This window comes from Tachypleus tridentatus, unplaced genomic scaffold, assembly GCF_004210375.1.
Source record: "Tachypleus tridentatus isolate NWPU-2018 unplaced genomic scaffold, ASM421037v1 Hic_cluster_2, whole genome shotgun sequence".
Classification (NCBI taxonomy): domain Eukaryota; kingdom Metazoa; phylum Arthropoda; class Merostomata; order Xiphosura; family Limulidae; genus Tachypleus; species Tachypleus tridentatus.
In genome coordinates this window covers 38,401,127-38,429,103 of record NW_027467782.1, presented here as the reverse complement: position 1 = coordinate 38,429,103, position 27,977 = coordinate 38,401,127, and the positions used below count along the sequence as shown (strand labels likewise).

Genomic DNA, 27,977 nt, shown 5'->3' with positions numbered 1-27,977 from the left:
TTCGGCACTAAAATGAAAATACTGTAGGATACATCCGTGTTTAAGTATAAAATCAGCTACCTGTTTGTCTTCGGTCACAACTTTAACAAAGTTAGTTGGCAATGCCGTGGTCTTGGAATGAATTCTGTGAGCAGCATAGAGTTGCGTGAAAGTTGTTGTTTCCAGAGAATGTCGAATTCCAGCAGGAGTTAAGACAAATGAACGTTCTTAATAAATATCGAATACAAGCAACGTGAACTTCAGGCAGGAGAGCATTGAACGTTAATATCTACTTTCCATGGTTTACATACATATGCATGGTCCTGGAGTGTTGAAAGCTGCAGTAACATGTCTCCTCGCTGAAGAATTTTGGTTTTTCTAGGGTCAACTGAGACGCTAGGATTGAACTGATCGATGAAGACAACATGGCAGCGATGACTTCTCACGTCTAAACACTTCAGCTACTTGTCGAAGAATGAAACGAGGTTATTGATGTCAATTCGTCTCTGCATTTATACGCTTCTAACGGTAAACTAACACGTTATGTGATTAGTCTTATTCTTGATAGGTACAAAACTACAGAATGGAATACACAGGAATACCTCGTACAGGGCGGTTAATGCGTGGGAAACACAACCGCATTGATTGAATCAGCATTGAACGGGGAACAGTTTCAACAGGAAAAATAACGATACGTGGGTATCATAAGGGATTTTTTCATAGTAGAAATAATTAAGCCTGATTAGTTAGAAAAATAGAAATAGTTATGAGGTAAAATAAAAGCGATATTAATTTGTAAACTTTTGAATTTTTTGTAATTTTGAAAAAAAAAAAAAAAAATTAAAATGTTACTGATTAAAGAAAATCTATCTCTTCTTGGTTGCACCATTTTCTTTTTCTTTATTTCAATTCTCGGTAACATCGAATGACATTTTATAACCGCACTCCAGGTCTGAATCATGATTCATAATTAAGTATGTATCAGTTTCCACTGCCCGAAACATTGTTTCAAGTTCCAGTAAGATAAATCATTCTTCCTGCTCTTCACTGGTACCTTCGTTACACTCTGGACTTTCTTCTTCTTCCTGATATGCCCGATCTTGGTCTAAATTAAAGAGCGTATCATTGTCGAGAGTTTGAGAATGTGCGTAAATGCACTCTCGGACATTAGCCACAACCAAAGACTCGAAATAAATAGTGTGTCCAATTTTGATGACGTCTTCGGAAACATCCCTAATTTCGGACTCAAAGCTGAAGGAATGACTTGCGCCATCAGGCAAAACGTGCTTCCACGTCGCTCTCATGTTACTCTTGCTAACTTGGAACCATGCTTCGTTGATGTTTTCGACAGCACTTCTGATGTAATTTTTCCAGAATTCAGTCATAGATAGTGCAGCTTCTCTAGTTGTAGCCTTTCTTGCTTGAGAAAATGTTCGCTTAAAATAATAAGCTTTAAACGTCGCAATGACACCTTGATCCGTTGGTTGCAGTGGACATGTTCTATTGAGTGGAAAAAAGTGAATTTTGAGATTTTCGTAAAAAGTCACAATGTCCCGTTAGACGGCTTGGTGCATTACCTAATAAAAACAAAGCTTTAAAGTCCAAAGTCGTGGCTGTAAAAATTTGGCCAATGGATTAAAATAAAGCAATCAATTAATGGTTATAATAACTTTTTACTGATTTAAAAATGAATTTCAATTCCTCTTCACAAAAGTTATAACAAATACCAACTTATTTTATTAATGAAGCTATTTGCTCTGGTTATGTTTCTTACTCTACTTTTAGTTGTGTTGTAAAAATTATACCTGGTACTTATTTCCTACATATACAATATTACAATAATTGCTGTAATATAATGTTTAAGTATATAATTCTTAGGTAAATATACTTCTGACAACTTTAATTCTCATAAAAGATTGCGAGCTCACAATTCCCGTAGCTTGTAATTATTAAAATTGCTTTACTTGAAAGCATGTCCATATTACAGTTACGAGAAGTCTGTTTGTGGCCCCTGACTCAAAAAAGTTTGTGCACCACTGCTGTAAATACTTTACTCTGAACAATGCTAAACTTATGTTATGTTAACTTATAATTTCCTTGTATAAATACCAGAATTTTTAAAGTCAGATACAAGTAACTGACCAATATGACTCATCAAGAGTAAATAACTGACAAATTTTACTCAGAAACAATCATTTGGAATTTTTCTGGATACTTCAAGTCTCAAGTTTTTGAGAAATATTAATATTCAAGGTGATTCTCAATTCACACTTTATTCAGCCAGCCTTTTAAATTTATTACTTTCCATACATGGCTGCATGCTTTTAATATATTCTGCATAATGTACTGTATTAAAAAAAGTGCAAATATTTTAGTTTATAATGTAAAGATTTAAAACAAAATTGTCATCAAAGTACACTAGATGTGAATTCTCCTAGATGTTTCATTTTTTAACGTTTTCGAAGATTTAGAAAAGTTTCTTACACACCAAACATTCACAAATACTTTTTTTTAATTTATATTAATTAGATGAAGTTCTAAAACTTAGGTTTCTTTTAAATATTTAAGTAGTTTTACTTATTCAATTAGCTCTCAGGAAATTAGAATTTTACTAAAAAGTAAATATATTAAACAAGTGGTTATTACTGATACTTCTTCACTTAATATTAACAATTCCATTTACTTTGAATGGCCATAATGTTTATTTTAACTAACAATTCAACATTAACTGTCCACAAAAAGGAGATACAGGGAAAAATCTCAGTCAAGATGCTACCAAAAGAAATTCCAACTAAACTTATAATAGCTTGATACAGCATGTCAGTTTTTATTTATCTTTATTGAGATATTTGCCCAAAATTTACATTTTACAGCACAGAATCAGATTTTTTATTTGTTGTAGATATGTAATGCAACTTTTTTAAGTATTTCAAATTTCATATCTTCTGGTTTTGTAATAGGCTTTGTTCCATCATAACTTTCATCTTTCCATGCCAACATTGCAAGTCCACTAAAGACTTGTTCATAGTGAGTGCTGATGTGAAGAAGTAATTCATTATGTATTCTCTGGTAATCACATCTCAACAAGCTGCCTATCTCAATATTAGTCTCAGTTTAAAAATAAGAAATTCTGTTATAATCAAAGTCAGTTTAAATTAGATTTTATTAAATTAATACCATATATCTCACAGAGGTGCAAGTTTTTACAAAAATCTACTGAAGTGAATCCCATGCTTTCCCATATAATAATATGTGAAAAAAAACAACCGAGACTTTAATTCTAAGTATTTAATTAATTGAGTCAAAAATGTAAATAATGTATGGAACTGCAGATATAAAATAACATACAGTATTGAGAGACTACAAACTTTGACCTTCCTTCTCCCATAAACATCTTACTTCTAAACACTGTCATACGAATTAAATTTGCCAAATACCAGTATTATGTTAAAAGTGTATTAGTATTGTTTGTTTTTAATAAAGTGCTGTATAAATACACAATTATATGGCTAAGTAATAGCAAATATAAGCCAAAGTTGAATGCAAGTAGTACTTACCTGAACATAGGTGAGTGCTTTCTCCATTTCTTCTTTAGAGCAGTGACGAACAAGGTATGAAAATATGTATTTAAAATGGTTCATTAAGAGTTCTTGCTTCTGTATTCTCATCTGTTTGGCCAGTACTTTCAGCAACATTGAAGCTTCAGGAGAAGCTTTAGTAGCAAGTGGAGGCAACATGTAGCGTAAAGTGCTCTATTATTCAAAAGCAACATGGATGTACAAGTGATTTCTAACAGTGATAACAATGTATATATTTCAGTTTTAAAACTACATATACAGCCTTTCCCATTTTAAACCAAAGACTAACATACATATTTATGTGCTTGTTTTACACTTTCAATAAACAATACATTATAAACATGAGCTACTAAATACTTTGATCTTTACCTATGTAACAGGTAAAAAAATATATGTATTTTAAATATGTATTTAATATAAAATAAAAATAATATATAATATAATATAAAATATGTATTTTAAAGTGATAAGTACTTTTTTATGCTTGAACATACAGAAGCTAAGGTTTCAGTAAATTAAAAGAATTCTAAACTTAATGTACAGTATTGTGAAAAAATAGAACTATTAAACAAATAAAAGTAATAAATTGGTAGCAATTTACTGAATTAAATATTTTATGATTATAATAAACTACAGGGTACTTATTGATTATCCTATTCAAGTATCAGTTGAACAAATGTATTTGTACATAATGTTTACTTTGTGTTAATTAATACAACTTCTAAATTTGAGAATGGAATATCATTAGGCAATGTTTTGAAAATATTCTGAATTGAATCTCACTAAAAATTGAAAATCTATAATTAATTTCTACCCTTTTTCTCATTATATATTTATTAGTAAAGTCAAAGTTTGATATATGTAATTGAAAGTGAATCGTTAAAAACTTGGAGTAAAAAAAAACTAAAAGAGCCAAAGCAGGAAAGCATGCATTAATTATAAAGAGCATTGTACATACTAGTGAGCAAACAAATTTAGTCTGTCTGAAACACTTTACACATCAGCTACGTTCTGTCAAAAAAATATTAAGAAAACTATAATACACACTGTAAAACAAAATAGTAATGCTGATGAAAAAACAAGAAATGAAAAAATAATGGTAATACACTTGAAAAGGAAAAAAACTTATTATTAACTAGCCACAGAGCATCTATAACATTAACACTTTTATTTATTTGTGTGGAACTTTTCTCAGAAATTTCTTGAATGACAGCTACAAATTGCATCTCATTGTATGTTGGTTTTTAATTTAGACTAACCTTACCTGTTATTTTGCTTACTCAAACTTTTAATGAAATGACTATGGTATATGATAGCACAATGTCATTGTCACAATTGGACTTCAATTTCAACTTGTGTAAGCTATTTCACACAAACAAAACTTAACCAGTGTGCAATTTCCTAAATGAATGAATATTAAACTAAATACAATTTCCACAAGTATTCTTGACTTATCTAAGTCTAAAATCAGCATACACAGTTTATTCAAAATGACATGCTTATCTCTTCATAAACATGCATTCAAAAGTTTCTACACACTCAACTAAGTTTGTCTCCATTACAACTTTACATTTACTTTACTTTGCAATAATTTGACTTTGGTTTGTAAGAGAGATTGATATAGACACCTCTTAGCTACATTTTTTATGAGTTGTTTTTTTTTGCAACTCAAAAAACTCTGTCATATAATAAACTCTGATAACTGTTTCATACTATGTACACTAACATAAATATCATTGTTTTCTTGTTTACTTTATTATACAATGTTATATCTATGTGAGCTTATTTATGTATACAATTTTTTTGAAATTGAACAGAATTTATTTATCTAAACCATAACGCTTGCAAAAGAATTAACTTAAATGAGATGCATGAAAATGATGGAATAAGAAAAATTCAAGCAAAGAGCACGAAAACTACCACAAATGTTTCGGGGATCTTGAAAACTACCACAAATGTTTCGGGGATCTTGACTTGTTTTATTCTAAAACTATAAAAACACATGCAGTGGTAAAAATATTCTAAATTTTCAGCAGGACACATGTCCTGCGGGACAGTGAAACTTGCCAGACATTTGAAGTTTAGCAAGACACCTCAAAATTGTCACCAGACATTACCGAAAACAAGAAATCAAGTAGAGACAATTATTATATAAAACAGAATCATTTTATTTATGGCACTGAAACATTATTTCAAAGCAAGTGGCATCAAGCCTTGTATCTATTAAAATGACACATCAATCAAACTGGTAGATTTAGTCATCCAGCACTAAAACATCAGCTGATGTAGACTCAGTATCTCTTATTGTCTCTACGTGTGTGAGTTTCATGTGGACTCACAAATTGTCTGGTTTTTTACTGTCCTTCCACCAAAATTCTACAGACTTGCACAGTAATTCTGTGCTTGCAAGATTACAGGTCTTATTCTAATTTTCTTGTCATCAAGTCATTAAGAGAATCATTTATTAGTTTGGACTGCCAGTCATCCTTAACAACTGCCATCTGGGAAAATCCACGTTCTGGTTCAGCAAATGACACGGAAATCACCTGCATGAGGCATACCAAGGCCAACACTGTTGACCCAGGGAAAGGTTTATCATTGTCAACAGTAATTTGACTTAACATGTGGATTCTGGGTCCACTTAACATGTGGATTTGGCAAGTCTTGTGGCTTTGAGCAGTGTCTCATGTAAGTCAGCTTGGCAAATATCAGCTGCAATGTTGAAACCCTTAGCTTCTAGCAGAGCACCAGAGTGGTCCAATAGTGTCTGAAGTTCATTATGGCCATAAGATGACAATGCTTCCTTGCTTTCAGGCTAGTTGCTTGGTTCAAAAATTTGAAAGGCACCAATAAAATCCTTATCAAATTCTTCAAATCTCTCATTCAGATATGTGACAATTTTACCTATGAAGATGGCAGTTTCTTCAGCCACGGATTGAGCAACTGTCTCTTTTATAGCACTTTTTGAGCCTCTGGCCCTTGCGTGACCACTAATAGCAATCAACTTTCCTCTAAGTAACCACTTGCCAGTTTGTTCACATGTTGTGAGCTCTTTAACAATTTTCTGGGATCTCTCAACATGATTCAGATTGCCCAGCTTCTCTTTGCAAACAGTGAGTTTGTCAGAAACAATGTTCACAGTAGCAGAATTGTCTTGCATTTTGACACTAAGAGATGTCAAAACAGGCAGAACTGCCAAGAGTATGTCCATGTACAGGATGAATTTAAGGCTTGTCAAAGTACTGTATAATCCTGTAGCTTTCTGTCCATGTTCCCCATTTTCATGCAGCTTTACTTGATACAAATGCTCTGCTAAAGCTGGCCAGTTATGAGAAACTTACTCCAGGGTGTGCTCTTTGTAGGCCATCCACCAGGTTCCTGTCCCTTTTGTTGGCTTTCTAACAACAATGTTGTTGGCCTTACCAGCTTCTTTGAAACCAGCCCAGTTCTGTGGCAAATTGTCATAAAACTTTCACAGGGTTTCTAAAAAGGTTTGGATACTATCAAGGTAATGAATATCCTTGATGGTCTTCTTAATTGCAAATTCCAATCTGTGACTAACACAATGGATCCCTATCAAATAAGGTTTTTGCACCTTCAATCTTTTGACAAGTCCTTTATTTGTGCCAAAATTGACAGCTGTCAGGCATACAATTGATTCAAGCCAGTTGGGAAACTTGCCATATATGGACAATGCTGCAAGTACAAAAAATTAGTACCCAATATCAGTTACTTTCTGAAAAAAAAAAAAAAAAAAATGTAAATTTGTACTTGGAAAATTCAATTGCTCCATTATCTATTACGCTAGTTTTGCTAGGTTAAGCTCCAATTCTGTCAGTGGTAAATACATGGTTCTTCTTGGTTTAAATCAACTGAAAAATGCTTGAGTTTTCACTGTTGTATATTAATAATGGAATGACTATGTAAACTTGAATTAAAATATTGTCCATTTTAATTTTTCTAAATTGGGAATTCAGGACAAATCCAGAAAATCCCCATCCCAGGTAATTAAGAAACCTTTACCTGAACTAAGTGCCTTCTCTACTGACTGCATACACAGGAAGTGGGTTACTAAGTAACAGTCACTGTCTAAGTATCTTACGTAGACTATCTCCTGCTCAATGTTGGCAGTGTCTGTTGAGCCGTCAGCCATAATGCCAAAGAATAATGAGGTGTGCAGACGAGATCTGACATTAATTCTAATTGTTTCTGCAATATACTTTGTAAAGATAACTGCTTGTTTGTCATTGGCATAATGTTCTGTTAAGTTCATACCAAAGTTGTGTTCCTACAGCAACAGAAGCTCTTGAAAATCATTGAATGATTTGGCATTCAAAGCCATATAAAGGGCAGTCCTAAACAGCACAAGCAAACGATCTTTCTTAGTCTGGTTAAGTTTGCTCAATTCTTTCATTATGGGAGTTATATCAGGTGTTTCTTTTGCAGTCTTAGCTTGACAACTTGGACTGTGAGCACTACTGTTTTCATGCTCCTTAACATCACTTGATCTCAGGTTGGAAGATCATGTTATGAAGGTGTTCTTCTGCCTTCCACTACTTTGGTCATATTCCTGACAAATTGAGCAAAACATCAGTCCGGTAGTGTTATTATACTCCAGCCATGGTCAGCCTCTATTCCATTCATCCTGGAAACGACGAGTAGGCTTAGGGCCAATACTAGCAGTAACAGTTTTGCTTTAACACTTGGGCTTGGATCAACAATCTTGGGTTTTTTCACTCGGGGTTCCATAATATTGTATTCTGATTCATTAGTCTTGCTCGTGAAGCCAAACTGAAATAGTTTGTGAGACTTTCCCGTTTTTATACTATCAGATGCCATGGTCAGATTGTCGTGAACGTTTGGTAGTGACGTGACTATCCGGGATGGCACGGATAAGGCGATCTAAAAAAGCACATTTTGTGAGCATTCACGACCGTTGTTTAAAATTTGTTTGGTTTTATTCTTACATTAAATCTCAAATTTTCCCACTCATTATAGAATATACTTTTAAGCAAAATCTTTGGGCTGTGCATACACAACTTTTGCCTCACTTAGTTTTGAGGGGAGGATGTATTTGTGTCTGATATGTTAGGAATATGACCACCAGTGACTATGTCCAGTGATAGATGGGAAAGTGCCGGTCAAACTTGATTTTTTAAAGGACATGTCCAGCTTTAGATAGAAAATTTTGAACCCTGATATGTGTCTACTTTATCACTTAGAACCTCACATGATAAACTTGTTTCAAGTTGATCATCTCCATAAATATCAAGCACATCTATTAAACTACAAGTTAAATAAAAATAATGATAAAAAGTGTAAACTGAAATCAGTTACTGTTCACACCAACAAAGCTTTTTATAACATAGCTGATTTAAACAAGTTATCAGGTTTGGAATGCTCTAAACCTTTGTTTTCTTGGAATTATTGAAGCTTTTAAAACAGAACAACTTAGTTAACTAAAGCATTTGTTTTCTGTAAGCAGATTTGTAGAGTTACATCCTTGCCTAGTTGGGAGAGATATTTGACATGTCTAAAAAGTATTGATAATGTCTATACATAATTTACCTCCTTATTAACAAAGTGTGGTAATGTTAGAGTAAAATAACGAATATTGGACTAAAATATGTATCTTGACAGAAAATAGAATCACACTTATCTTATTAAAGTCAAATTTTTTTGAGTGGACTTTCTAAACATTACTAGTTTTGTCAAATAACATAGCATTTTTAAACAGCAAATCTTAACTAGTATCATCTTGAATTACTTCAAGAGCATGTTTATTTAAATCTAACACAACATCCTGATTTACACACGTAAGTAATCACATTTCACTTTGAAACACAATGTAAATCAAAAAAGTGTAATCACATTTACAATACAAACCTCTGTTTTCATCTTTTCACAAGCTTTTTCAGTTAACTCACAAATTTTCTTATCAACTGCATTCATTCCTGGAGATTTCCATGAGGAATTTCTGCAAGTATTCTCTTGAAATCTTAATAGAAAAAAATATACACTGAAATTTTCTTATTCATAATTACAAGTACATTAACTCCTTTTGTAAAAAATCATTTTGTTCTAATGTAAGAACTAATAATGTCATTATATTAATGAATTTAATATTAAGTTTTCCATAAACATCCGTTAAAACGAAAAAACTCACTTGTAGAGAAAATTATATATGTAAAAAACAGCTGGTTTTTTACATATATATAATTCTCCATAAACAATTTTCTTGTGAAATATGTCATTTCTTTAACTTCTAAAATGCTACAGCTCAAAATGTGATGAAAAGACTGCTACTGTTTCTTAAAGAAGTACATTTTCCAGTTCATGAACCTTTTCATTCAACTACGTTAACCCTTAAATATCTAGGTGCACTGACTCAATACACTTCTGCTGTTTTACTCTACTGCAAAAAAAACACCTTATTTGTTGATATTGTTTAACTTGAACTTTGCACACTTTATGTGGTTTCAATAAAGCTAAGTATTTTATTTTTATGTTATACTTTTATAAATTCAGAGCTTTTGAAATTAAAAACAAATTATTTAAAAATAATTGAAACTCATGCAGATTTTAAATCTCGTTTTCATGTCTTCTTAAATTATTTTATAATTAACCAGAAAGTTTTATTTTATACACATGTAAATGTTTTACCCAATGTCTCTCAACATTTGCCAGAAGAGACAAACATGCATCCTGAGCGATAAAAAAAAAAGCATGGAATAAAAATATCCTTTAGCATATTGGTTTTTCATAACTTTCAGTCATCATAAACAATTGAATCAATGGTCAGTTTTACCAGAATTGGACTTGAAAAAGTACATATATAAAAAAAGTTTTTCACTACACCAAAATTACAAGCAAGCCAATTTTGTTTTTTATCAGAAGGATTCATTTAATATCTTTCAAACTATCTTATATTAGTTTATATTTAACACTTATTTTTGGGGATTTTTTCCTCCACTCAGTAAGTTACTTAGGTAGATAAAACTAATGCAACAGTCATACTAGCCTTAAAAAATGAAATTAAAAAAAGTATTTTAAAATAGCATTTTCAACAAAACAGTTACCTTTTTAAAAATATCAAAATTGTTCTTTTCCAAAGTAATATTTGTTCATATTAACTAAATTAATATGCAAACAGTACTGTATCAAACAGTGACATATGCCTAATATCTAAGCAAAAAGCACATGTGCATGGTAAATGGAATACTAGATACCTCTTTTTTTTTTTCATCTACTGTCATTTGCTGCAACAATACTGTGTACACTTATTTACTTCTAGTATTGTTTTATATATTCTAAAGCATATTTATAACAATATAGGAGATTTTAGTGTTGTACTTACAGTTATGCAGTTACTCAAATGCACTGTAGTCAAAATCAATGGAAAGAAATACAATAATACATCATATTTACTGAAGTAAAAATTTAATATCTGAGATACTCTTCAAGTATCCTAAATTTAAAATCAAATAACATAAAAATTTGAATACAATCAAATCAGCATGTAAAATTAAAGTTTTGGTATTTATAACTTTATCTTACATTAGGGAAAGTATAAAAATACAAGTAGTTGGTCCATTTGTTTATGGAAAACCTACCGTGTATTCACTACCATTCCTAATTTCAAGCAGCAACTATTGGAAGCTCTCACCACTAACTCTTGGGCTATTCTTTACCAGTAAACATTGGATTGACCATTACATTGTACGTCCCCAAATATAAAAGCGCAAACATATTTTATGAATGGTTTTAATGCTGTTTCTCACTAACTGTGCTTTAACTGCATGATCAAAACTATAGTCTTTTCAGATAGTATACAACTATTGTGTTTACAAGTAACAAAACTGTTTAACTTCTTCCTGCTAGTTGATGATTTGTTTTTATGATGAATGAGGGTATGATACATGTCAACTTTCTAAAACTTTACTGTGCAACTCTGTAACCAAATTTTCAGTATTTTTCACACAAAAGGGACTTCCACATTAATAATGTAGTATTTCACATTAATCAATGTTGACTGTTCAGTCTTAAAGTAACTAAATAAAATTCAAACAATTCAAAACCCAGCCATCTGGTGGGAAGAGAAAAGAGGGTCATACCATCTTCACCTCAATTTCATAAAGAAATCTCCAACACCTCTGATCCATGAACAGACAAATGTGTTTTGTTTTAACACAGTGTGAGAAACTATACAATCAGTCTGGGAATCTGACATCAGGCATCAAAAAGATGCTTGTGTAATGTACATCATATCATATATAATGACAAAATCCACCCCAAGTGCAGGCATACCCTCAAAATAATAAACACTGAAGCATAGCTGATGGGAAAAAACAAACTGTACTGAGCAGCAAGTACTTCCATTAAGACCCACTATACAGGTGGAATAACAAGAGTATAAATGGGAGTTTATGTTGATTAATTCAACTAAAATCCAAAACCCAGACACTATGAACTGACATTCACATTGGGTATGATGATGGATCCTAATCAAAGAAGTGAGATGCAATTTTGACTGCTTGCTCCCAAGTTACATAGTGGAGAATACCTTGTCATCTACATCAGTAGAAATCCACAGCAGAAAAGGCACAGCAGAGATAGTCAGTTTTTTATTTCTACTTAACTCATGCAGTCCATGAGTAAGTATAGTCTAGAATGGACAAACTTATGAAATAAACCTATCAGAAGGATAAAACCTACAAGCATTCCAATGGAACACTATATTTCTAGAGTGTATGTTTCATAGCCATGAAATTATAATGGTTAAATCATCATGTCCTTACACCGTGGCACATACTAGTGTAGGTTCCAATTACTAATGAGCTAGATCCATAAAGAAAAATATGGGAAGATGTCCCTGAAAATAAGAGGTATATATACTAAAAAATAACTTAGCCAGTTACAGTCTCAAAAAACAGTGACAGATGGCAACAAGTGGATTATGGTACCCTGACAAGAAAGAAACAGCTACTTAAAGTAATGAATAAGAAATGAACACATGAGAAGTGGTTGACAGATGAAATACCTCCAATGGACAACAGTTTATACGTGTAGGAAAAAGACAAAGTGCATGATCTGAGTGAAACCACGATAAATAAAAGGCCAACTGATTCACAATTCAACAGATCAGGGAGGAAGGAAAAAAACCCATTGGGAAGGAAATTATAAGAGATGGATTCAATGGAAAACCTTGATGAAGCAACCCAAATCATGTACTGGACTAATAATGTTATCTGGAACCAACTGAGAAGAAATGTGGAAGATGGTAAGAAACAGAAAAGTCGAAAAAACATACTACATGAGACATGAAATGGAGGGAAATAAGATGATCCAGACAAAAGAAACAACTGAAGCAAACCAGCAGAGAAACCCTGATTCTTGCTGCCCAGGAAATCAATTATAGAGATCTGTACCAAAGTGACATGGATGAATAAATATTTTGGGAAGAAGACTGACTGAAGAAGAAAAACTAACATGAGAAACTGGATGTAATCCTGTCTGAACATAATAACAACCAAGACAGAAGAGAGGATTACTTGGGAATTTATAAAACAAATCCAAAAGTCAAGGCAGAAAAATTAGACCAAATCACATGGTGAAAAACTTAAAAATAGAAAATAAGAATGTGTAATGTGTCATACCCTGACATGCAGAAATTGAAAACCCAAATGTGATAAAAGACCCAAGTGATTGAAGTGAGACTGATCAATTTAGTACTTCAAACAGCATCAATCATACAAGACAAATGGATAAAACCCATAGATATGATAGATAAAGGATGAAAAACTGACAATAAAGTTGACAATATCTCAGAATGAAATAAAAAAAACTGAATACAGCATGAAAGATACCCCATATGGTTATAAATGTACAGAAGGATTCCAAAATATAGATCAGTGACAAAAAAGATCTGACTGAAAATCCCTATCAGCAATTGATAAGAAATAAATAGCAGTGTCCTCCCCAAGAAATTCCAAAAAGGAAAGATGCTACATGTGGAGAGAAACAAAGGAAAATGGGAAACCTGCCAACAACAAGGAGGAAAAGGTATATATAAAAAAAAATCCCTAAATATATGTGAAACACCTAAGAAAAAAGGTAAAAGGTAAACATTACTATGGGAGAGTAGATTGGATAAAACAAAACTGAAAAACTAGACAGGGAAGAAATCTAAAGGGCATAAAACCAAGAAGAAAGTCTCTCTGATGGTAAGCTAAGGCAAAAGGAATTAAATCTTATATATGGTGAAGCTTACAAGTGCTCTGTAACCATAGTACCTAAGGTAACTCAAATCAACTGTTATTTGAGATTTCAAATGAGACAAAAATAATTATAAAATAAACAATGCTAGGAAAATGGAATATACTGAAATGGGTTCAGCTGTCATAAAATGAAGGCAAGTGACAACAGAAGCAATTAGGGTGTACCTCATCCCACAGGGACCCACATAAATGAAATAATGGGTAACATATAAAAAGTATGAATTAAACAAAATGAAGGGTAAGAAAATAACAGACATTTGTCAACCATAGACTAATTTTCAGTTTATGAAAATATTAATTTCTACTACAATACTTTACACCTGCTCACTTAATAGCTGGAATCCCATGCTGAAATTGTGAATGGATTGATGCAAAAAGTTACCTAGATGAACAATTTTTGGAAGTTGTCTATAAAGAACCCACAGAGTGTGATAATTAGTGGGTTACTACACTAATTATGTTTCTTTTAGTACTTGCTAATTACAGTATACAACTGATTATTAACACTGCTAGTCATTTCTCCAACTGTTACATCGGTCTTGGTTCTAAAGCATCTGTTTATTTCTGTCATTTCTAAGTCCAGAAACATTTTGGTAAAATTTTTGAGACATGGTCTGAAACTGCCAAAAGAAAGTTAGGTTTCACAGTGAAAGAGGAGACTAGTTATTCAGCTCTGATCACAATATTTTCTGGTTTGCTATTAAGTTTTACAAAAAATGGGTTTGGTTTGCTAATTCCAGATGACCTCAAACAATCATTTTGGTGTTTAGTACTGCTGAAATGCTGTTTGATAACACTGTCACATAGATGAGCAATTGTAGATCAAAAACACAAACTATACATCTTGCATAATTCATACTCTTTGGGGATGATACAATAACACTGAACTTTTTTTTAAACACTTATGCCTGCAGTTTTATTTGCTATAAACATTTCTTTTCTTTGTTGGAATCATTAGGAATGAAACAGAACCACATTTTTCTGCCATTTTCTTCTCAAAAAATCATCAGCACACCCTTGATGCTAACTATTTATGTTCCTTCTTAATAAACTATTTGTAAGACTGAGATGTATAGCTGAAAGAAGTGAATTACTTATCAAAAATTATTAGAATTTAAACTACTACAAAAATTCATACAGGTATAAAATGATAAATAAATCAAAACAATTACATCTAAATCATAAGAATTGGCAGGTCTGAAAGTGGTTAGGATACTTCAGACCATATTTGGAGGTTCAACACCTCTTCAAGAGCAGTGAGCACTGAGCATTTGTCTTTTAGTTAGTGGTAGAAGGAAGGTCCTTACTGTCTTCTATCCCTAAACCTCACACTGGGCACATGTGCACAGAGCAAACCCCAGACCACCTGAAAACATAACATCCAATCAATAGTAGGAAGGAGAAATGCTAATGTGATGAGTAAACTCCAGTCCAAAACTAATGGTGCTAATAAATTTTTTTATGGTCCACAGTGGATGAATGATCCCTACCAACCACATATGTTAGGACTTGTGTTGGCCAGTCTTATGCCAATCCAACACCAGACTGACCAGGAACTAACATCTATACAGCAGTAGAATGAGAAAAATCCAAACAAAGGGGTGAACAGAATGCGGTGAATTTATCAATTTTAAATTCAAGTGACAGTGGGAATTTGTCTTTTCTTATAAGGTAGAAAGAGAGTATTCACCATCTAAACCAACAGAACACTACAGCCCTATTCCCGATTAAGTGAAAGCAATCTCACTCGGAAAGAAAAGCTACTTGATTCACTTCCCTAGTGGCTAGAAACTGGTAAATGGCAAAACTCCTTCAACTGTATGTGAGGGAACAATTCATTAGAATCTGTAGAAATACAACAGCTTAAAACTATGAAGAGTAGGTCAGTCCCAACATTGCTTTACTCATGATAGTCCATGACTTGATGCAATCTGTTACAGGTTTTGTGACACACTCCACCTAATCAGTAAGAATTACAGACCCGTAAAGTAATGTGGTGCAGATTTAAAGCTAAGTACCCCAAATAGGTATCACTTGCTACAGAGCAGAAGCAGGTATGTAAAAAGACTACTATAAAGGTAAGAGATAAAAATAGAGTGAGAATTTACCATTTGAAGTCTATGGATGTTATGGAGAATAGCAACAGGTTGCAAGAAATAGCCCAGTGAGGAAAAGATGTTCACATTATGAAGATAATGTATAACCACCATATAAAATAAGTTTCAGATACCAATTTGCATAATCTTCTCTAATGTACAACAGAAGAGAGCAGCCATGAAAAGGGTGACAAGACAGATCTGGTGAGAGAAAACTTGAAAGAAGTGACAAGAATTATTTGTCAATGATGTATAAACCAGATTAATAAGTTGATAAAGCCAACAGGTAAAGGTTACAAACGAGAAACCCTGTATAAAAAAAAAATGAGTTCCAGGAGATAAAAGACAGAAATAGGAGTAATGGAAAGAAGCAGTGTTGGTAACATAACAACAAAGAGTTTGCATGGGGCAAAAAAAATAATCAGGATCAGATTGGGAACAAAGATGCACACAGATGGAAGTAAAATAGGTGTGAAAGTCCTTACCTCTTCATGCATTGTTATTTCAGTAAAAACATTATGAGTGGGATAAAGAACATATAAATATCAATAGCAAAGCCAACCAATAACAACTACATGCAAACAGAAGCAAAAAATTAGTCATCAAGAAGAGATGGTGTATCAAATGAGAGGACAAAGGTTAAAATGGAGGAAAGTAAAAGTTATGAAGGTCAATAATGAAATTTCAATCTCATAGGGCAATTAAACAGTAAGGATGAAGGACATGAAAGGAATGAAACAGGAGAAAGTATGGGAGAGAAAACAATGTGGGAGAAATGAGAAAATGAAAAGTATCGGATAATGCTACTCTATAGATTAAATTGTAAAAATGGATGAACCATTGTCCAAGAGCTAAGTAAAAAAGCTAGAAGGGTGTGGAACATTCATTTGGAAAAGTCAGAAGTAGTAACATAAACACAAGATAAACTGATAAACTGGCAAAAAGGAAGGGTGAACAGCACAAGAAAGAAGGAAGGCTACCTGTGAAGAGTGTGGCTTTGGCTGGAGGAAAAATGGTTTATTTGTTTTGTATTTCCCACTTATTTAAATGAGAGCTATCTGTGCTGAGGAACAATGGAGAAATGATTTTGCCAAAGAAGGGATTGGGAAAGAAAAGAGGCATGAATGAAAAAGGTTGAAGAGATGAAATCACAACTGTGCTGGCCAGAACAGTGAGTTGAGAAAGACTGACATGGAGGAGTCTGAATAAGAGAGAGAACTCAGAGAAGATGGATAAGCATGCAGGTAAAGACTGAACCCATCTTGACTAAACATATCAAACAGCTGGAGCCAAAAAATCTGGAAATGGAGACCAAAAGATTGGGAGTTTCATATGGAGGTGAGTGGCCCCTTAATAACTGATATAATATGCAAAAAGTTAAACTGTCAGAACAGACCATATTGAAGTGCCACATACATTTATGCATCAGGACATTTTTCAGATTTTACATGTAAATCATATATAACCTCCAGGTAATCATAAAATACTTTACTTTTTCATTTTCACTGTTGTATCTCTATATGGTTTGAGTTGATTTGACTGACCTTGTAACCACTACAAAATTAGGAATTTTTCATTCTAGAAAGACTACAAATTATAACTCAAAACTCCAAATGTTTAGTCTAGATAGCTTAAATCTAATAACATTGTACACTTGTATATATTTATTATTTTTATTATACTGACCTTTACAAAGTGACTTGCTTGGCCATGTTTTTAGTGGACTAGTATTTCATAAAATACAGTCACATTTGAGTGTATTATTACTACTTAGAAACAAGTTCATAAACTAATTTTTCTTAAAACATAGAACAGTAAATAATGAAATACACCAAACAAGTATCTTTTCTAGTTTTGTACTTTGTACTCATTTGCTGTTAATCATAGGTTGCTAAGCCTTATCAAATTTTGCATGTGGAGGATGTGAAACAAAGTAACTTTTCTCAGGTTTTTAATATACATTTTAAGATAACATCAAACTACTATACTGATACAATAAAATTCCACTGTAATTTAGTTTAGTAACTAAGCTGTATTTGAATCTAATAAAATATGAAATCTCCAGCTCTCTAAAGTCTTACCTTATCATTCAAAATCTCCCATGAAAAGATGAATTTTTCACCAATTAGTCAAGAAACCTACTAGAAATAATGCTATTTTAGATTTATTAACATAAAATATGGAAATGATCAAAGGGTGAAAACTGAGGAACATCTGGGTGCTTTATTGGGTTCAATGTTTTGCTGCATATGGAGATAAGGAATAAAGATATTTTAATTATCAATTTAAGAAAAGTACAACAGATTTACTGTTATACATTTATTTTAGTACCTATGCTTGTTTCTCTATAACTTTTGTTTTGCACAAAACATATATTCTTGACTGTGTATTGTGCAAGTCCCATCTGTTCTTAAAATTGGTAAAATGTTCTTCAGTGTAATAACTGACAATGTACCAGGTGTATATGTATTACTAGTGACTGACAGCATTGTTGCCAAATGAACTTTGGTGTATTTTCTAGAGTCTCCTGTAATTGGTGTATAAAAACCAATGTGCAGAGAAACAAATATTATTATTATTGGACAACTACAGTCAGTGTGCTATAGGCCTCAGGAGCTATAACTGTGATAATTGCCTATTAATTGGAAAACTACAGCATTGAACCAGTAATGTTTATAGATTTAGACCATTACAAATGATTCAACTTCAGTGAATTAATGTTTAGAGGACGATTTTATAGATTCATCTCAGATGTTTTTTTGGCCTGACAGGGATCTTCCAAATAACTGTCCTACTGATAATTCATTGGTGAGTGTCAATAATGGACATAATGGTTCTAGTTCACCTGGTGAAGTTCCATGTGCTAGAAATACATTGATCAATGAGCAAGAAAAGAATCTGCAGACTTTATCACTCTTTAAATATGCACTCCCAAAAAAATGAACTGGAAAAAGTTTCATATTACTTTTTCAAAAATGGTGTGCTAATGAGAAAATGGAGAACACCAAATGTACCAGTGTTAGAGGACTGGGCTGTAATTTATCAAATTGCTGTTCCAAAAGTGTATCATTTTGACATAGTGAATGTAGCCCATAAACTCCCCATGGAAGGTTGTTTAGAAGTCAACAATGCATGTGATAAAATTATGAAACATTTATTTTGGCCAAAAATTAGGCAAGATGTTTCCTGGTTTTGTAAAACTTTTCACACCTGTCTGTGTAATAACTGATTGTGTTATTACAAAAAAGATAACATTTGTGCTCAAGCACTTTCACATGCTATGTAGTTTTATTATCATAAGGTTATTTGTATTAATTGTTTTATATATATATATTTTTATAATTTTTGAAGTTATATAATTTTTTAACAATGCATTGTATTTAATAAATTGTTATCAGTGTGCATGTGTGTGAGTGTATGTATATGTAACATCTTAATTAAAATTGTCTAATGCCAATCTTAATTCTCTAAAGAGAGGTGTAACAGATTTACTGTTGTACATTTATTTCAGTGCCTACATATGTTTCTGCATAGCTTTTGTGTGTGTATGTGTTTTGTTTTGTTTTCACAGGATATATATACTTGACAATGCATTGTGCATATCCCACCCGTTCTCGAAATTTGTAGAAGGTGCCTGAGCATAAGAATCAACAATGTACTAGTTATGTATGTCATACTAGTAACTGACTCTATTGTTGCCAAGTGAACTTTGGTGAATATTCTAGGAGTCTTGAGTGAATGGTATATCAAAGTAGACATGCTGAGAGACAAATATTATTATTATTGGACAGCTACAGCCCATATGACATAGCACTCGAAAGATATAACTGTGATTAACACCTATTAATCAGAAAACTGCAGAACCAGTAATGTTTATAGATTTCAACCATTATAAACAATTGAACTTCAGTGAACTAATTTCAGGTGTTAGTATTTTGTAATTCATATAAGACCAATCAAGCTAGCTAGCTTAAGTGATATGTGACACTATCAACTCAGAATTAATATGCTTGTCGTGGACCTAGATTATCAATAAAATATTCAGTTCTAGACCAATTATAAGAATTAGTATTATCTGTAAGTTCTAAAACTTTTGTAGATAAACAATCCTTTGTAATAAACTATTAATAATACCCATTATTATAAACTGTACTTTTCTTGTTATTGTTTGTATACTAAAACATATTTGTGTTAAAAAATGAAAGTTGTGAGTATTAATCTTCCAGGCAAATACCATAAATCTAATACATATTCACATTTAATTAACTTCTGAATTCAAATAAAAATATCTTGTTATTTGATACATTAATATACACAACATAATAAATTGGAAACCTGTCTGAACTAAACAATAATAGATACCTAAGGCAAATTCTGAAGGGGTGAAACAAAAATTATCTTTTGTGAAAGATTTATTTAAAGACACTAATTAGATGTGAAAAATGTTTAAAGACAAATATTTCAATATTCAAGATAAACATATACTTTATAGATCGAAAAGAGTAATTGCAAGTAAAAAAAACCAGGTTGGCTCACAAAGAGTATAAGAGGTAAAATTAAATAAAAGCACCATAAGTTTAAGAAATTTAAACTGACTGGTGCAACAAGAGATTTAGAAGATTACAGAAGATGAAGTTAAAGAAGCAGGAACATCAAAAGGAATTGTGTGAGAAAAGGTTGGCTAAAATGTAAAATTAGCAGTATGAATTTCTTTAAATAAGATAATGGTAAGCAAGTGTTAGGAAGAGGTGATAAAGAAAGGCTCACCATTGATAATTATGAAATGCTAGGTTTTTAAATTTTGCTTTGTCTTTAGTTTTTACTTAACAAGATTTAAGCAGTATTCCACATATTGAAGAGTTGGTAGATGAAAACAAGATGAAACAACATTACTGCATTAATTTACGAGATAGTTAAGAAAAAACTGAGAAGTTTCAAGAATGATAAATATCCTGCACCAGATAGTATTCTTCAAAAGATGGAGGTTACAAAATTAGCTGTGCAAGCCACTTGCTGCAATTTTTATCAGTCCCTGAACAGTGAGTAGGTACCAGAGGACTGGAAATTAGCTAATGTAACTGCTAATTTCAAAGGAGGTGAGAAAAACTGTCCCAGTAATTATGGACCTATTAGTCATATACTGTATTAAAAGATGCTTTGCAAAGTCATTCTGAAAAGCTGACAAATTGATGAGACGGTCAACATGGTTTTACTGAAGGAAAAATCTTGCATTACGAATCTTTGACATTCCTTGAAAAGGTTACTGCCAATGTAAATAAGGGTAAGTGTAGATTTGATATACCTGGATTTTCAGAATACATTTGACAAGGTAATATATAAAAGGCTTGTAAAAAAGTTCTCTCTGTATGTGTGGGGAATAAGTTAGCAAACTGGATAGACGAATGGCTGGACGGAAGAGAAAAAGAAGGTTGTTACCAAGTTCATCCAAAATGTACTAATTTCACAAATGGGGTACCTCAGGGTTCAGTCTTAGAACCTTTATTCTTTTTTATTTAAACAGGCATTGAACTGTTGGAAAGGGTTCTGAGTAGGTGTACTTTAATGACTATGTTGAAGGGGTGAAATCTCTCAAATCAATAAAAGCAATGATATGGCCTTTGATGCATGACCCATCTGAACTGAGTTAAGAATCTAGTTCAAATTGATGTTTATTGTATCAAAATACTAAATCTATAGTTTTGTATGAATTAGGGACTCAAATTACTGATATATATATTACAAAATCAAAACATCATATCTTTTATAATCGTTCAGATATGGTTTATGTACTGAATCATGCATAATGGCCCAATTCACCACTTTCCATTATTGGAAACAATATCTTATATAAGTAAGTATATTATATCTTATATAATATAAGTAAGTAACTAATTTCATTACACAGTTCACTGGTTAGAAAGGAAGGACAAGGCAGTATCTGATGAAAATCCCTAAATATGAGTGGAATGTTTAAGAAAAAGTGTAAGTTAAACATTATCCGTAGGAGAATCGAAAAATAAGACAAAGTTAAAATCTAGGTAGGGGATAAAATGGGTAGGATTAAGAGAGGGTTTTCCCAACACTGGCAACAGAGATCTCAAGGATATAGAATCAAGAAGAAAATTTGCCTGATGGTAAACTAAGGCAAAAGAACAAATGCCACGGTTGGACAAGGCTTGCAAGTACTCACTTCCAAAAGAGAGACAAAAATGCTCATTGTGAAACAATATCTAGAAAAGGAAGGAAATATTATACTGCAAAAACATGTCTATAAAAAATAATAAAACTGAGGTAAGTCTCACATATTCAGCAGTCAAGGTCTAGAAAGGCAAGCCATGATCAGGTGGAAGAAAATTAACATTCATCTCAATGGGTTTTGCTATAGTAGGAGGAAGGCAAACAATATCTGGAGAAAGTAGGATGTACCCTGACCCTCAGAGCTCCTCACAAACAAAAGTAATAGTAAAACATATAAATTATAAAGAACAACAAAAATGAAATAACTGATAAATTGTAAATGTTGAGAAATTGTGTGGTGAAATAAACATATGTATCAGATGTTATGCATTAAAGCAAATAAAATATTTAATTTAATTATTAATTTACCCCTGAGGTAGAAATATAGGTAATTAAAAATAACAGACTCTTTTAAGCCAAATTGAACAGTGAAGATGAAATATATCACTAAACTCTAATTTAAAAATACTAACCTGACAATAAGCATGTAGAATACTAGAAGTCTGTGTGGACCCTGGCTACAGGGTTCCACATAAACCAAGTTAATAGGGAAAAGTATACGAGACAAATAATAATGAAAATTAAACAGAAGTTATTTTTTAAAAGTAAGTAATTATATATAAACATTAAGATATGTATGAGACACGATATATGAAAAAAAAACAATATTGTTAACCCAATAATTGATATACCAGTAAGATAAATTACACGTAATCCTAAAATAACAAAAACCAATGATAAGCCTAATTGAATGGTATAGAATGCAGGATACAACTAAGCCTAAACCTAAACTAAACTCTCAGTACCAATCTACCAAAACTTATGTTATGGAGCCCAAATAACAACAGATAATGATACTAGCAATAAAAATGTTATAAACTCATAACTATAGATGTTTAATCTGCCCAAAGTTGGCAGACTGTATTTAAAATGTGCAGACCACCAAACTCAAGTCAAGGCACAACAAATGTCAGCACTCTGGAGAATCAATATAACAATGAAAAAAAGCTGATTATTTTGCAGTAGAATACCACCACTAGAAACCTGTATAAATGTGCTAATAGAAAATATAACTTCTGAAATGGTAACTTAGAATGTGTAATTCATAATTCAAAATGAACACATTACAACCATACTGACAGAAAGAAATACTTTTTGTAACAAAGTAACAAGTCCATAACTAAATAGAAATATAGAATAATTCCACTTCAAAATAATTCAACAAGTTACAAATATCACTACTGTATAATAAAGAGTAAACCTGTTGAGAGAAATTGATACAAATATGAGAAAAACAACAATAAACACATGAAACGAGAACAAATTAAAAGTCACAACACAAGAACAACCAACCAAGAAGAAATAATTCAGTGAAAGAGAACAGAGGGAGTTGCACATATCAGGAGCATGTGTGTTGCACTACTATTGGTGGGAAGGTTGTCACATGATAATCTGCATGCAAGACACACTTTACCATTTAACTGTTAGGCATGCTTTTTTTTTACATATAGATAAAAGCACCAAACTATTTATTGATGTGAGAGGAAGTAATGTTTGGTATTGGAAGAATAATCATGAAACAACTCTGGTACATCAAAACTAAGGCAATTTTCAGTTTGTTTTTATTCTTACCCAAATCCAAGTCTGAATACTAAGCAAACATTTGATAGTATCTGTGTTAAAATTTCATAATTTTCATTTTTCTCCACTAATTTGAAAATGATAGAATGTGTAAAAAAGAATTTTTGGCATAAACACTGTTATCATAGGTAAAATCATGTTATAAATTTTAATAATTCACAATAAACATTCAATAAAACTTACAAAATTTGATATATTTCTGTATTTATATTAATATTCATTATTTCAATGCCAGAAAGAAATAAAGAGCAAACATCACAACAGAAATTTCTTTCATATATTTTGTGTATTTTTTCATTTTATACTTAAAAGTAAGACAATAAAGCATTGTAATAGAAATGTTTAAATTTACATAGGGAAATACACTATCAAGATTTTAACAATCACAATTGAATAATAAAGATACACCACATGGCCAAAAGTAGGTGAATACCCATATGTGCTTGTTGAACATTTCATTCCAAAACATGGGCATTAATATGGAGTTGATACTGCCTTTGCTGCTATAGCAGTCTCCACAGGAAGGGTTTTCCCTAGATTTTGAAAGATGGATGTGGGAATTCACTCCTATTCAGTCACAAGAGCATTAGCAAGGTTGGGCAAGAAGGCCTGGCTTGCAGTCAGCATTCAATTCATCCCAAAGTTGTTCAGCAGGGTTGATGTCATGGCTCTGTGCAAGCCAGTCAATTTCTTCAACATCGACCTCAGCAAACCATGTCTTTATGGACCTTGCTTTGAGCATGGGGGCATTGTAATGTTGGAAAAAAGGGGCCTTCCCCAAACTGTTGCAAAAATTTTGGAAACACACAACTCTAGAATGTCATTGTATGCTGTAGCATTAAGACTTCCTTTCACTGGAACTAAAGAGCCTAGTTTAAACCATGAAAAACAGCCCCAGACCATTATTTCTCCTCCACAAAACTTTATAATTAACACTATGCATTCAGGCGGGCATTGTTTTCCTGGCATCTGCCAAACCCAGATTCGTTCATCAGACTGCCAGATAGTGAAGCAAGATTCATTACTCCAGAAAACGTGTTTCTACTGATCCAGAATCCAATGGTGGTAACTTTACACCACTCCAGCCAATGCTTGGCATTGCTCATGGTGACCTTACGCTTGCATGTGGCTGCTCGACCATGGAAACCCATTTCATGAAGTTCCCAATGAACAGTTCTTGTGCTTGCATTCCTTACACAGGCAGTTTGGAACTCAGTAGATGTTTATGCATTATGCGCTTCACCACTTGGTGGTCCCATTCTGTGAACTTCTATGGCCTACCTCTTCATGACTACAGTGTTTTTTTTTTTCTAGACGTTTTCGCTTCACAATAAGAGCACTTACAGTTGACCGGGGCAGCTCTAGCAGGGCAGAAATTTGACAAACTCACTTGTTCAAAAAGTAATATCCTATGACAGTGCCATGTTGAAAGACACTGAGCTCTTCAATACAACCCATTCTACTGCCAATGTTTGTCTATGGAGATTGCATGGCTGCATGCTTGACTTTATGCATCTGTTAGCAACGGGTGTGGCTGAAATAGCCAAACCCACTAATTAGAAGGATGTCCGCATACTTTTGGCCATGTAGTGTGTATAACAAATATAGAAAATCACAACTCACTTCAAAGGTTCTTCTCCTTTAATGTCATCGCTAGCTCTCTTTCTTTTGGTGGATAACCTACTTGTAGATGCTTGATGTTGAACAGGTTTTCCTTGAATTGTGGGATTATGGGCAGACAACTGCTTGAGCTCTTCTCTTTGTATATATAATAATGCAGTCTTGACACACTATATATAAACACACACATATTTAATTACAATAATAATTAAGAATATGTAAATTGAAAGAAAAATAAATCACAGAAACTTAAATTATATTTTTTAGAAAGAACACTGTGCAATATTTGAAATGAAGAAACCCAAGTAACAAAAAAAAATTTGATATTAATGTAACCTTATCTTTAAACCACAGTACATATGCACACAATTAAGCTCAGTCAATTGGAACAACCACATGACCTCTTTGTACCCATTCAAGGTCTTTATAGTTTTAAATACTTCCAATTTTCAATAGTGTACATATTTACAAAATTTTGCACACTTTCAGTTAACATCATAAATAATATTTTTTTTGTGAAGTAGTTTTAGTAAAATAAAATAAAGATTTGTCCATGTTTATATTAACCAACCTCATAACCCACCCCAAAACCAAAACAAAATCAATCTAAACAAAATCAATCTAAACTACCCTTTTCTGATTTTCGAATGACTCTAAATTGTAACACAAAACTACATTCATTTACCCTAAGTAGTTTTAAGGTCCTAACAGTGTACATCTATTTGTAATTAAAATTTATTTTTTTATATGCTCTTTGAATCCTGTCTAACTATTATCTGTGTCACTCAAGGCACATACAGCTCACGTTACAGTAATGAATCACATTAACTACAAGATACTTGCACGTGTGGCTTGTGAAACATTTTTATTATATTATTATTATTTTCTTTACATAATCTATTCTTAACTAATCTAAAAAGAGATCCACATTTTTACATTTTGATTAGTTTTAATAATAATAAATAAAGAAGAAACAAGACAAATATGAAATATTGTACTTTGTAGATTGTTGAGAACACTATATACTACTGTTTTTACACTAATGGTAGTAATGCATTAAATAATTTTCATTTAATTAAATAACGGACCAAAGAACATATACTGATAATATGTAAAAAGCAGATAATTTCTCCTAACACTCAATTTTTCTACCTTTCTACCTATGCAACAAAAGCTGTTGCAAATCTGTCCAAGCTAGCCATTAAATTTCCCATGAGAAAGAAGGTTGTTCTCTGAGTAAAACTAATGTTTATTTTTTCAGAATACAACATTATACAATACATCATTTGATAGATCAAAACCTTGACTTTCTGTTGGTTATAAATAATATATAAATAAATCTAAGAGAGAATAATCACCAAAACCTGAAAGAAAGGATATGACAGCTTGATGTGGCAGGAATGGGGTCTGATTTTTTATTTATAGCTTTGTAGCCAAACAAAATTGAAGGCTATAAAAATTATGGTTTGTCTGAGCAATGACAATTTTATTCTGAGTAATTTAAGTTTAATTTTGTACTTTTTGAAAGGGTGGTGAATTAAATAGGGAAGACAAGATACCTAAAGTAAATATGTCATGTGTTATACTAAGAGAAATTCAGGAAGTTTTTTTAAAATATGACCTCGTAGAATTAAAAACTTATAAAGATATGAATCATTAGCTAAAATTTTAAGCTTTTCTAAATAATATAACATAAAAGAAAAAATAGTTTAATAAAAGTTTAAATGTAAGACACTAAACGATACCTTGGGTGAGAAGATTAGTTAACCAAAGACTTTTAAAATGCTGGTCTTTCATTTTTGATTTGTTTATGAATTTTGTGGAAAACTATCCAAGGGCTTTACACGCATAGCTGTCTCCAATTCTGAAGTATAAGACTAAAAGGAAGGTAGCTAAGGAACAGCCAGTGAGATTTGATAGTTACACTTATTGCACCCACAAGCCCCACAGAACACACATTTGCAGTAATGAAACACAGATAATAAAATCTTAGATTCACAGTTTGAGCACATTAATCACTTGGCTGCACCAAACTAATGGTCCATTATGAAAGATTTTACAAAAGCTCCAGATAAAAGAATAATGTGCAGCAGTATAAAATATGAATGTAAATAACAAAAACATGATATGAGTATACACATACTTATCTATTCATTTTCTCAAAGTGTAATAGACATATAAAACTTTGTTAGCTAGTCTAATTTATAATGCAAAATACACTACAGTTCTACAAAACACCTTTATCCAATACATACATACAAGTTTCATATTTTAAAAACCCTTTCAACTCTACAGTTTATCTTACCTGTGAGTTCACCATTTTTCCACAATGATTTAATAGAACTTCACTCAGAGATTCAATCAACTTCTTGGGAACAGAAAAGTTTCTACTTTTAAGGTAGCTCATCAGGTAAGTAAATGTGTCAACAATTGCAACTCCAAGTTTTTCAGTTGTAAGTTGATACAAACCATACCTATCTAAAATCTGAAAGAATCAACTAGTTCACATACATTTAAAGACTCACAGAAATGGTTAAGTGAAATGAAAT

At 32.2% G+C, this 27,977-nt stretch overlaps 1 protein-coding gene across 1 annotated transcript; it reads right to left on the bottom strand.

Annotated features, from left to right (window-relative positions):
• On the bottom strand, positions 1–27,977 carry LOC143242712 (uncharacterized). The gene is made up of 5 exons (XM_076486186.1): positions 27,734–27,977; positions 25,432–25,598; positions 9,444–9,555; positions 3,537–3,731; positions 1–1,479 (listed from the first exon to the last, which is right to left on the bottom strand). The coding sequence occupies exons 1-5, from the start codon at positions 27,833–27,835 to the stop codon at positions 1,432–1,434; spliced, it is 624 nt and encodes a 207-aa protein (XP_076342301.1). The 5' UTR covers positions 27,836–27,977; the 3' UTR covers positions 1–1,431.

Excerpts from the sequence above, each read along its gene's own strand:
- LOC143242712 (XM_076486186.1), bottom strand. The coding sequence starts at position 27,835 with ATGAGCTACCTTAAAAGTAGAAACTTTTCTGTTCCCAAGAAGTTGATT. Across the intron at positions 25,599-27,733 it reads GAAAAATGGTGAACTCACAG|TGTGTCAAGACTGCATTATT; the intron begins GTAAGATAAACT and ends GTTTATATATAG. Across the intron at positions 9,556-25,431 it reads AAAGGAGAAGAACCTTTGAA|ATTTCAAGAGAATACTTGCA; the intron begins GTGAGTTGTGAT and ends TTTTCTATTAAG.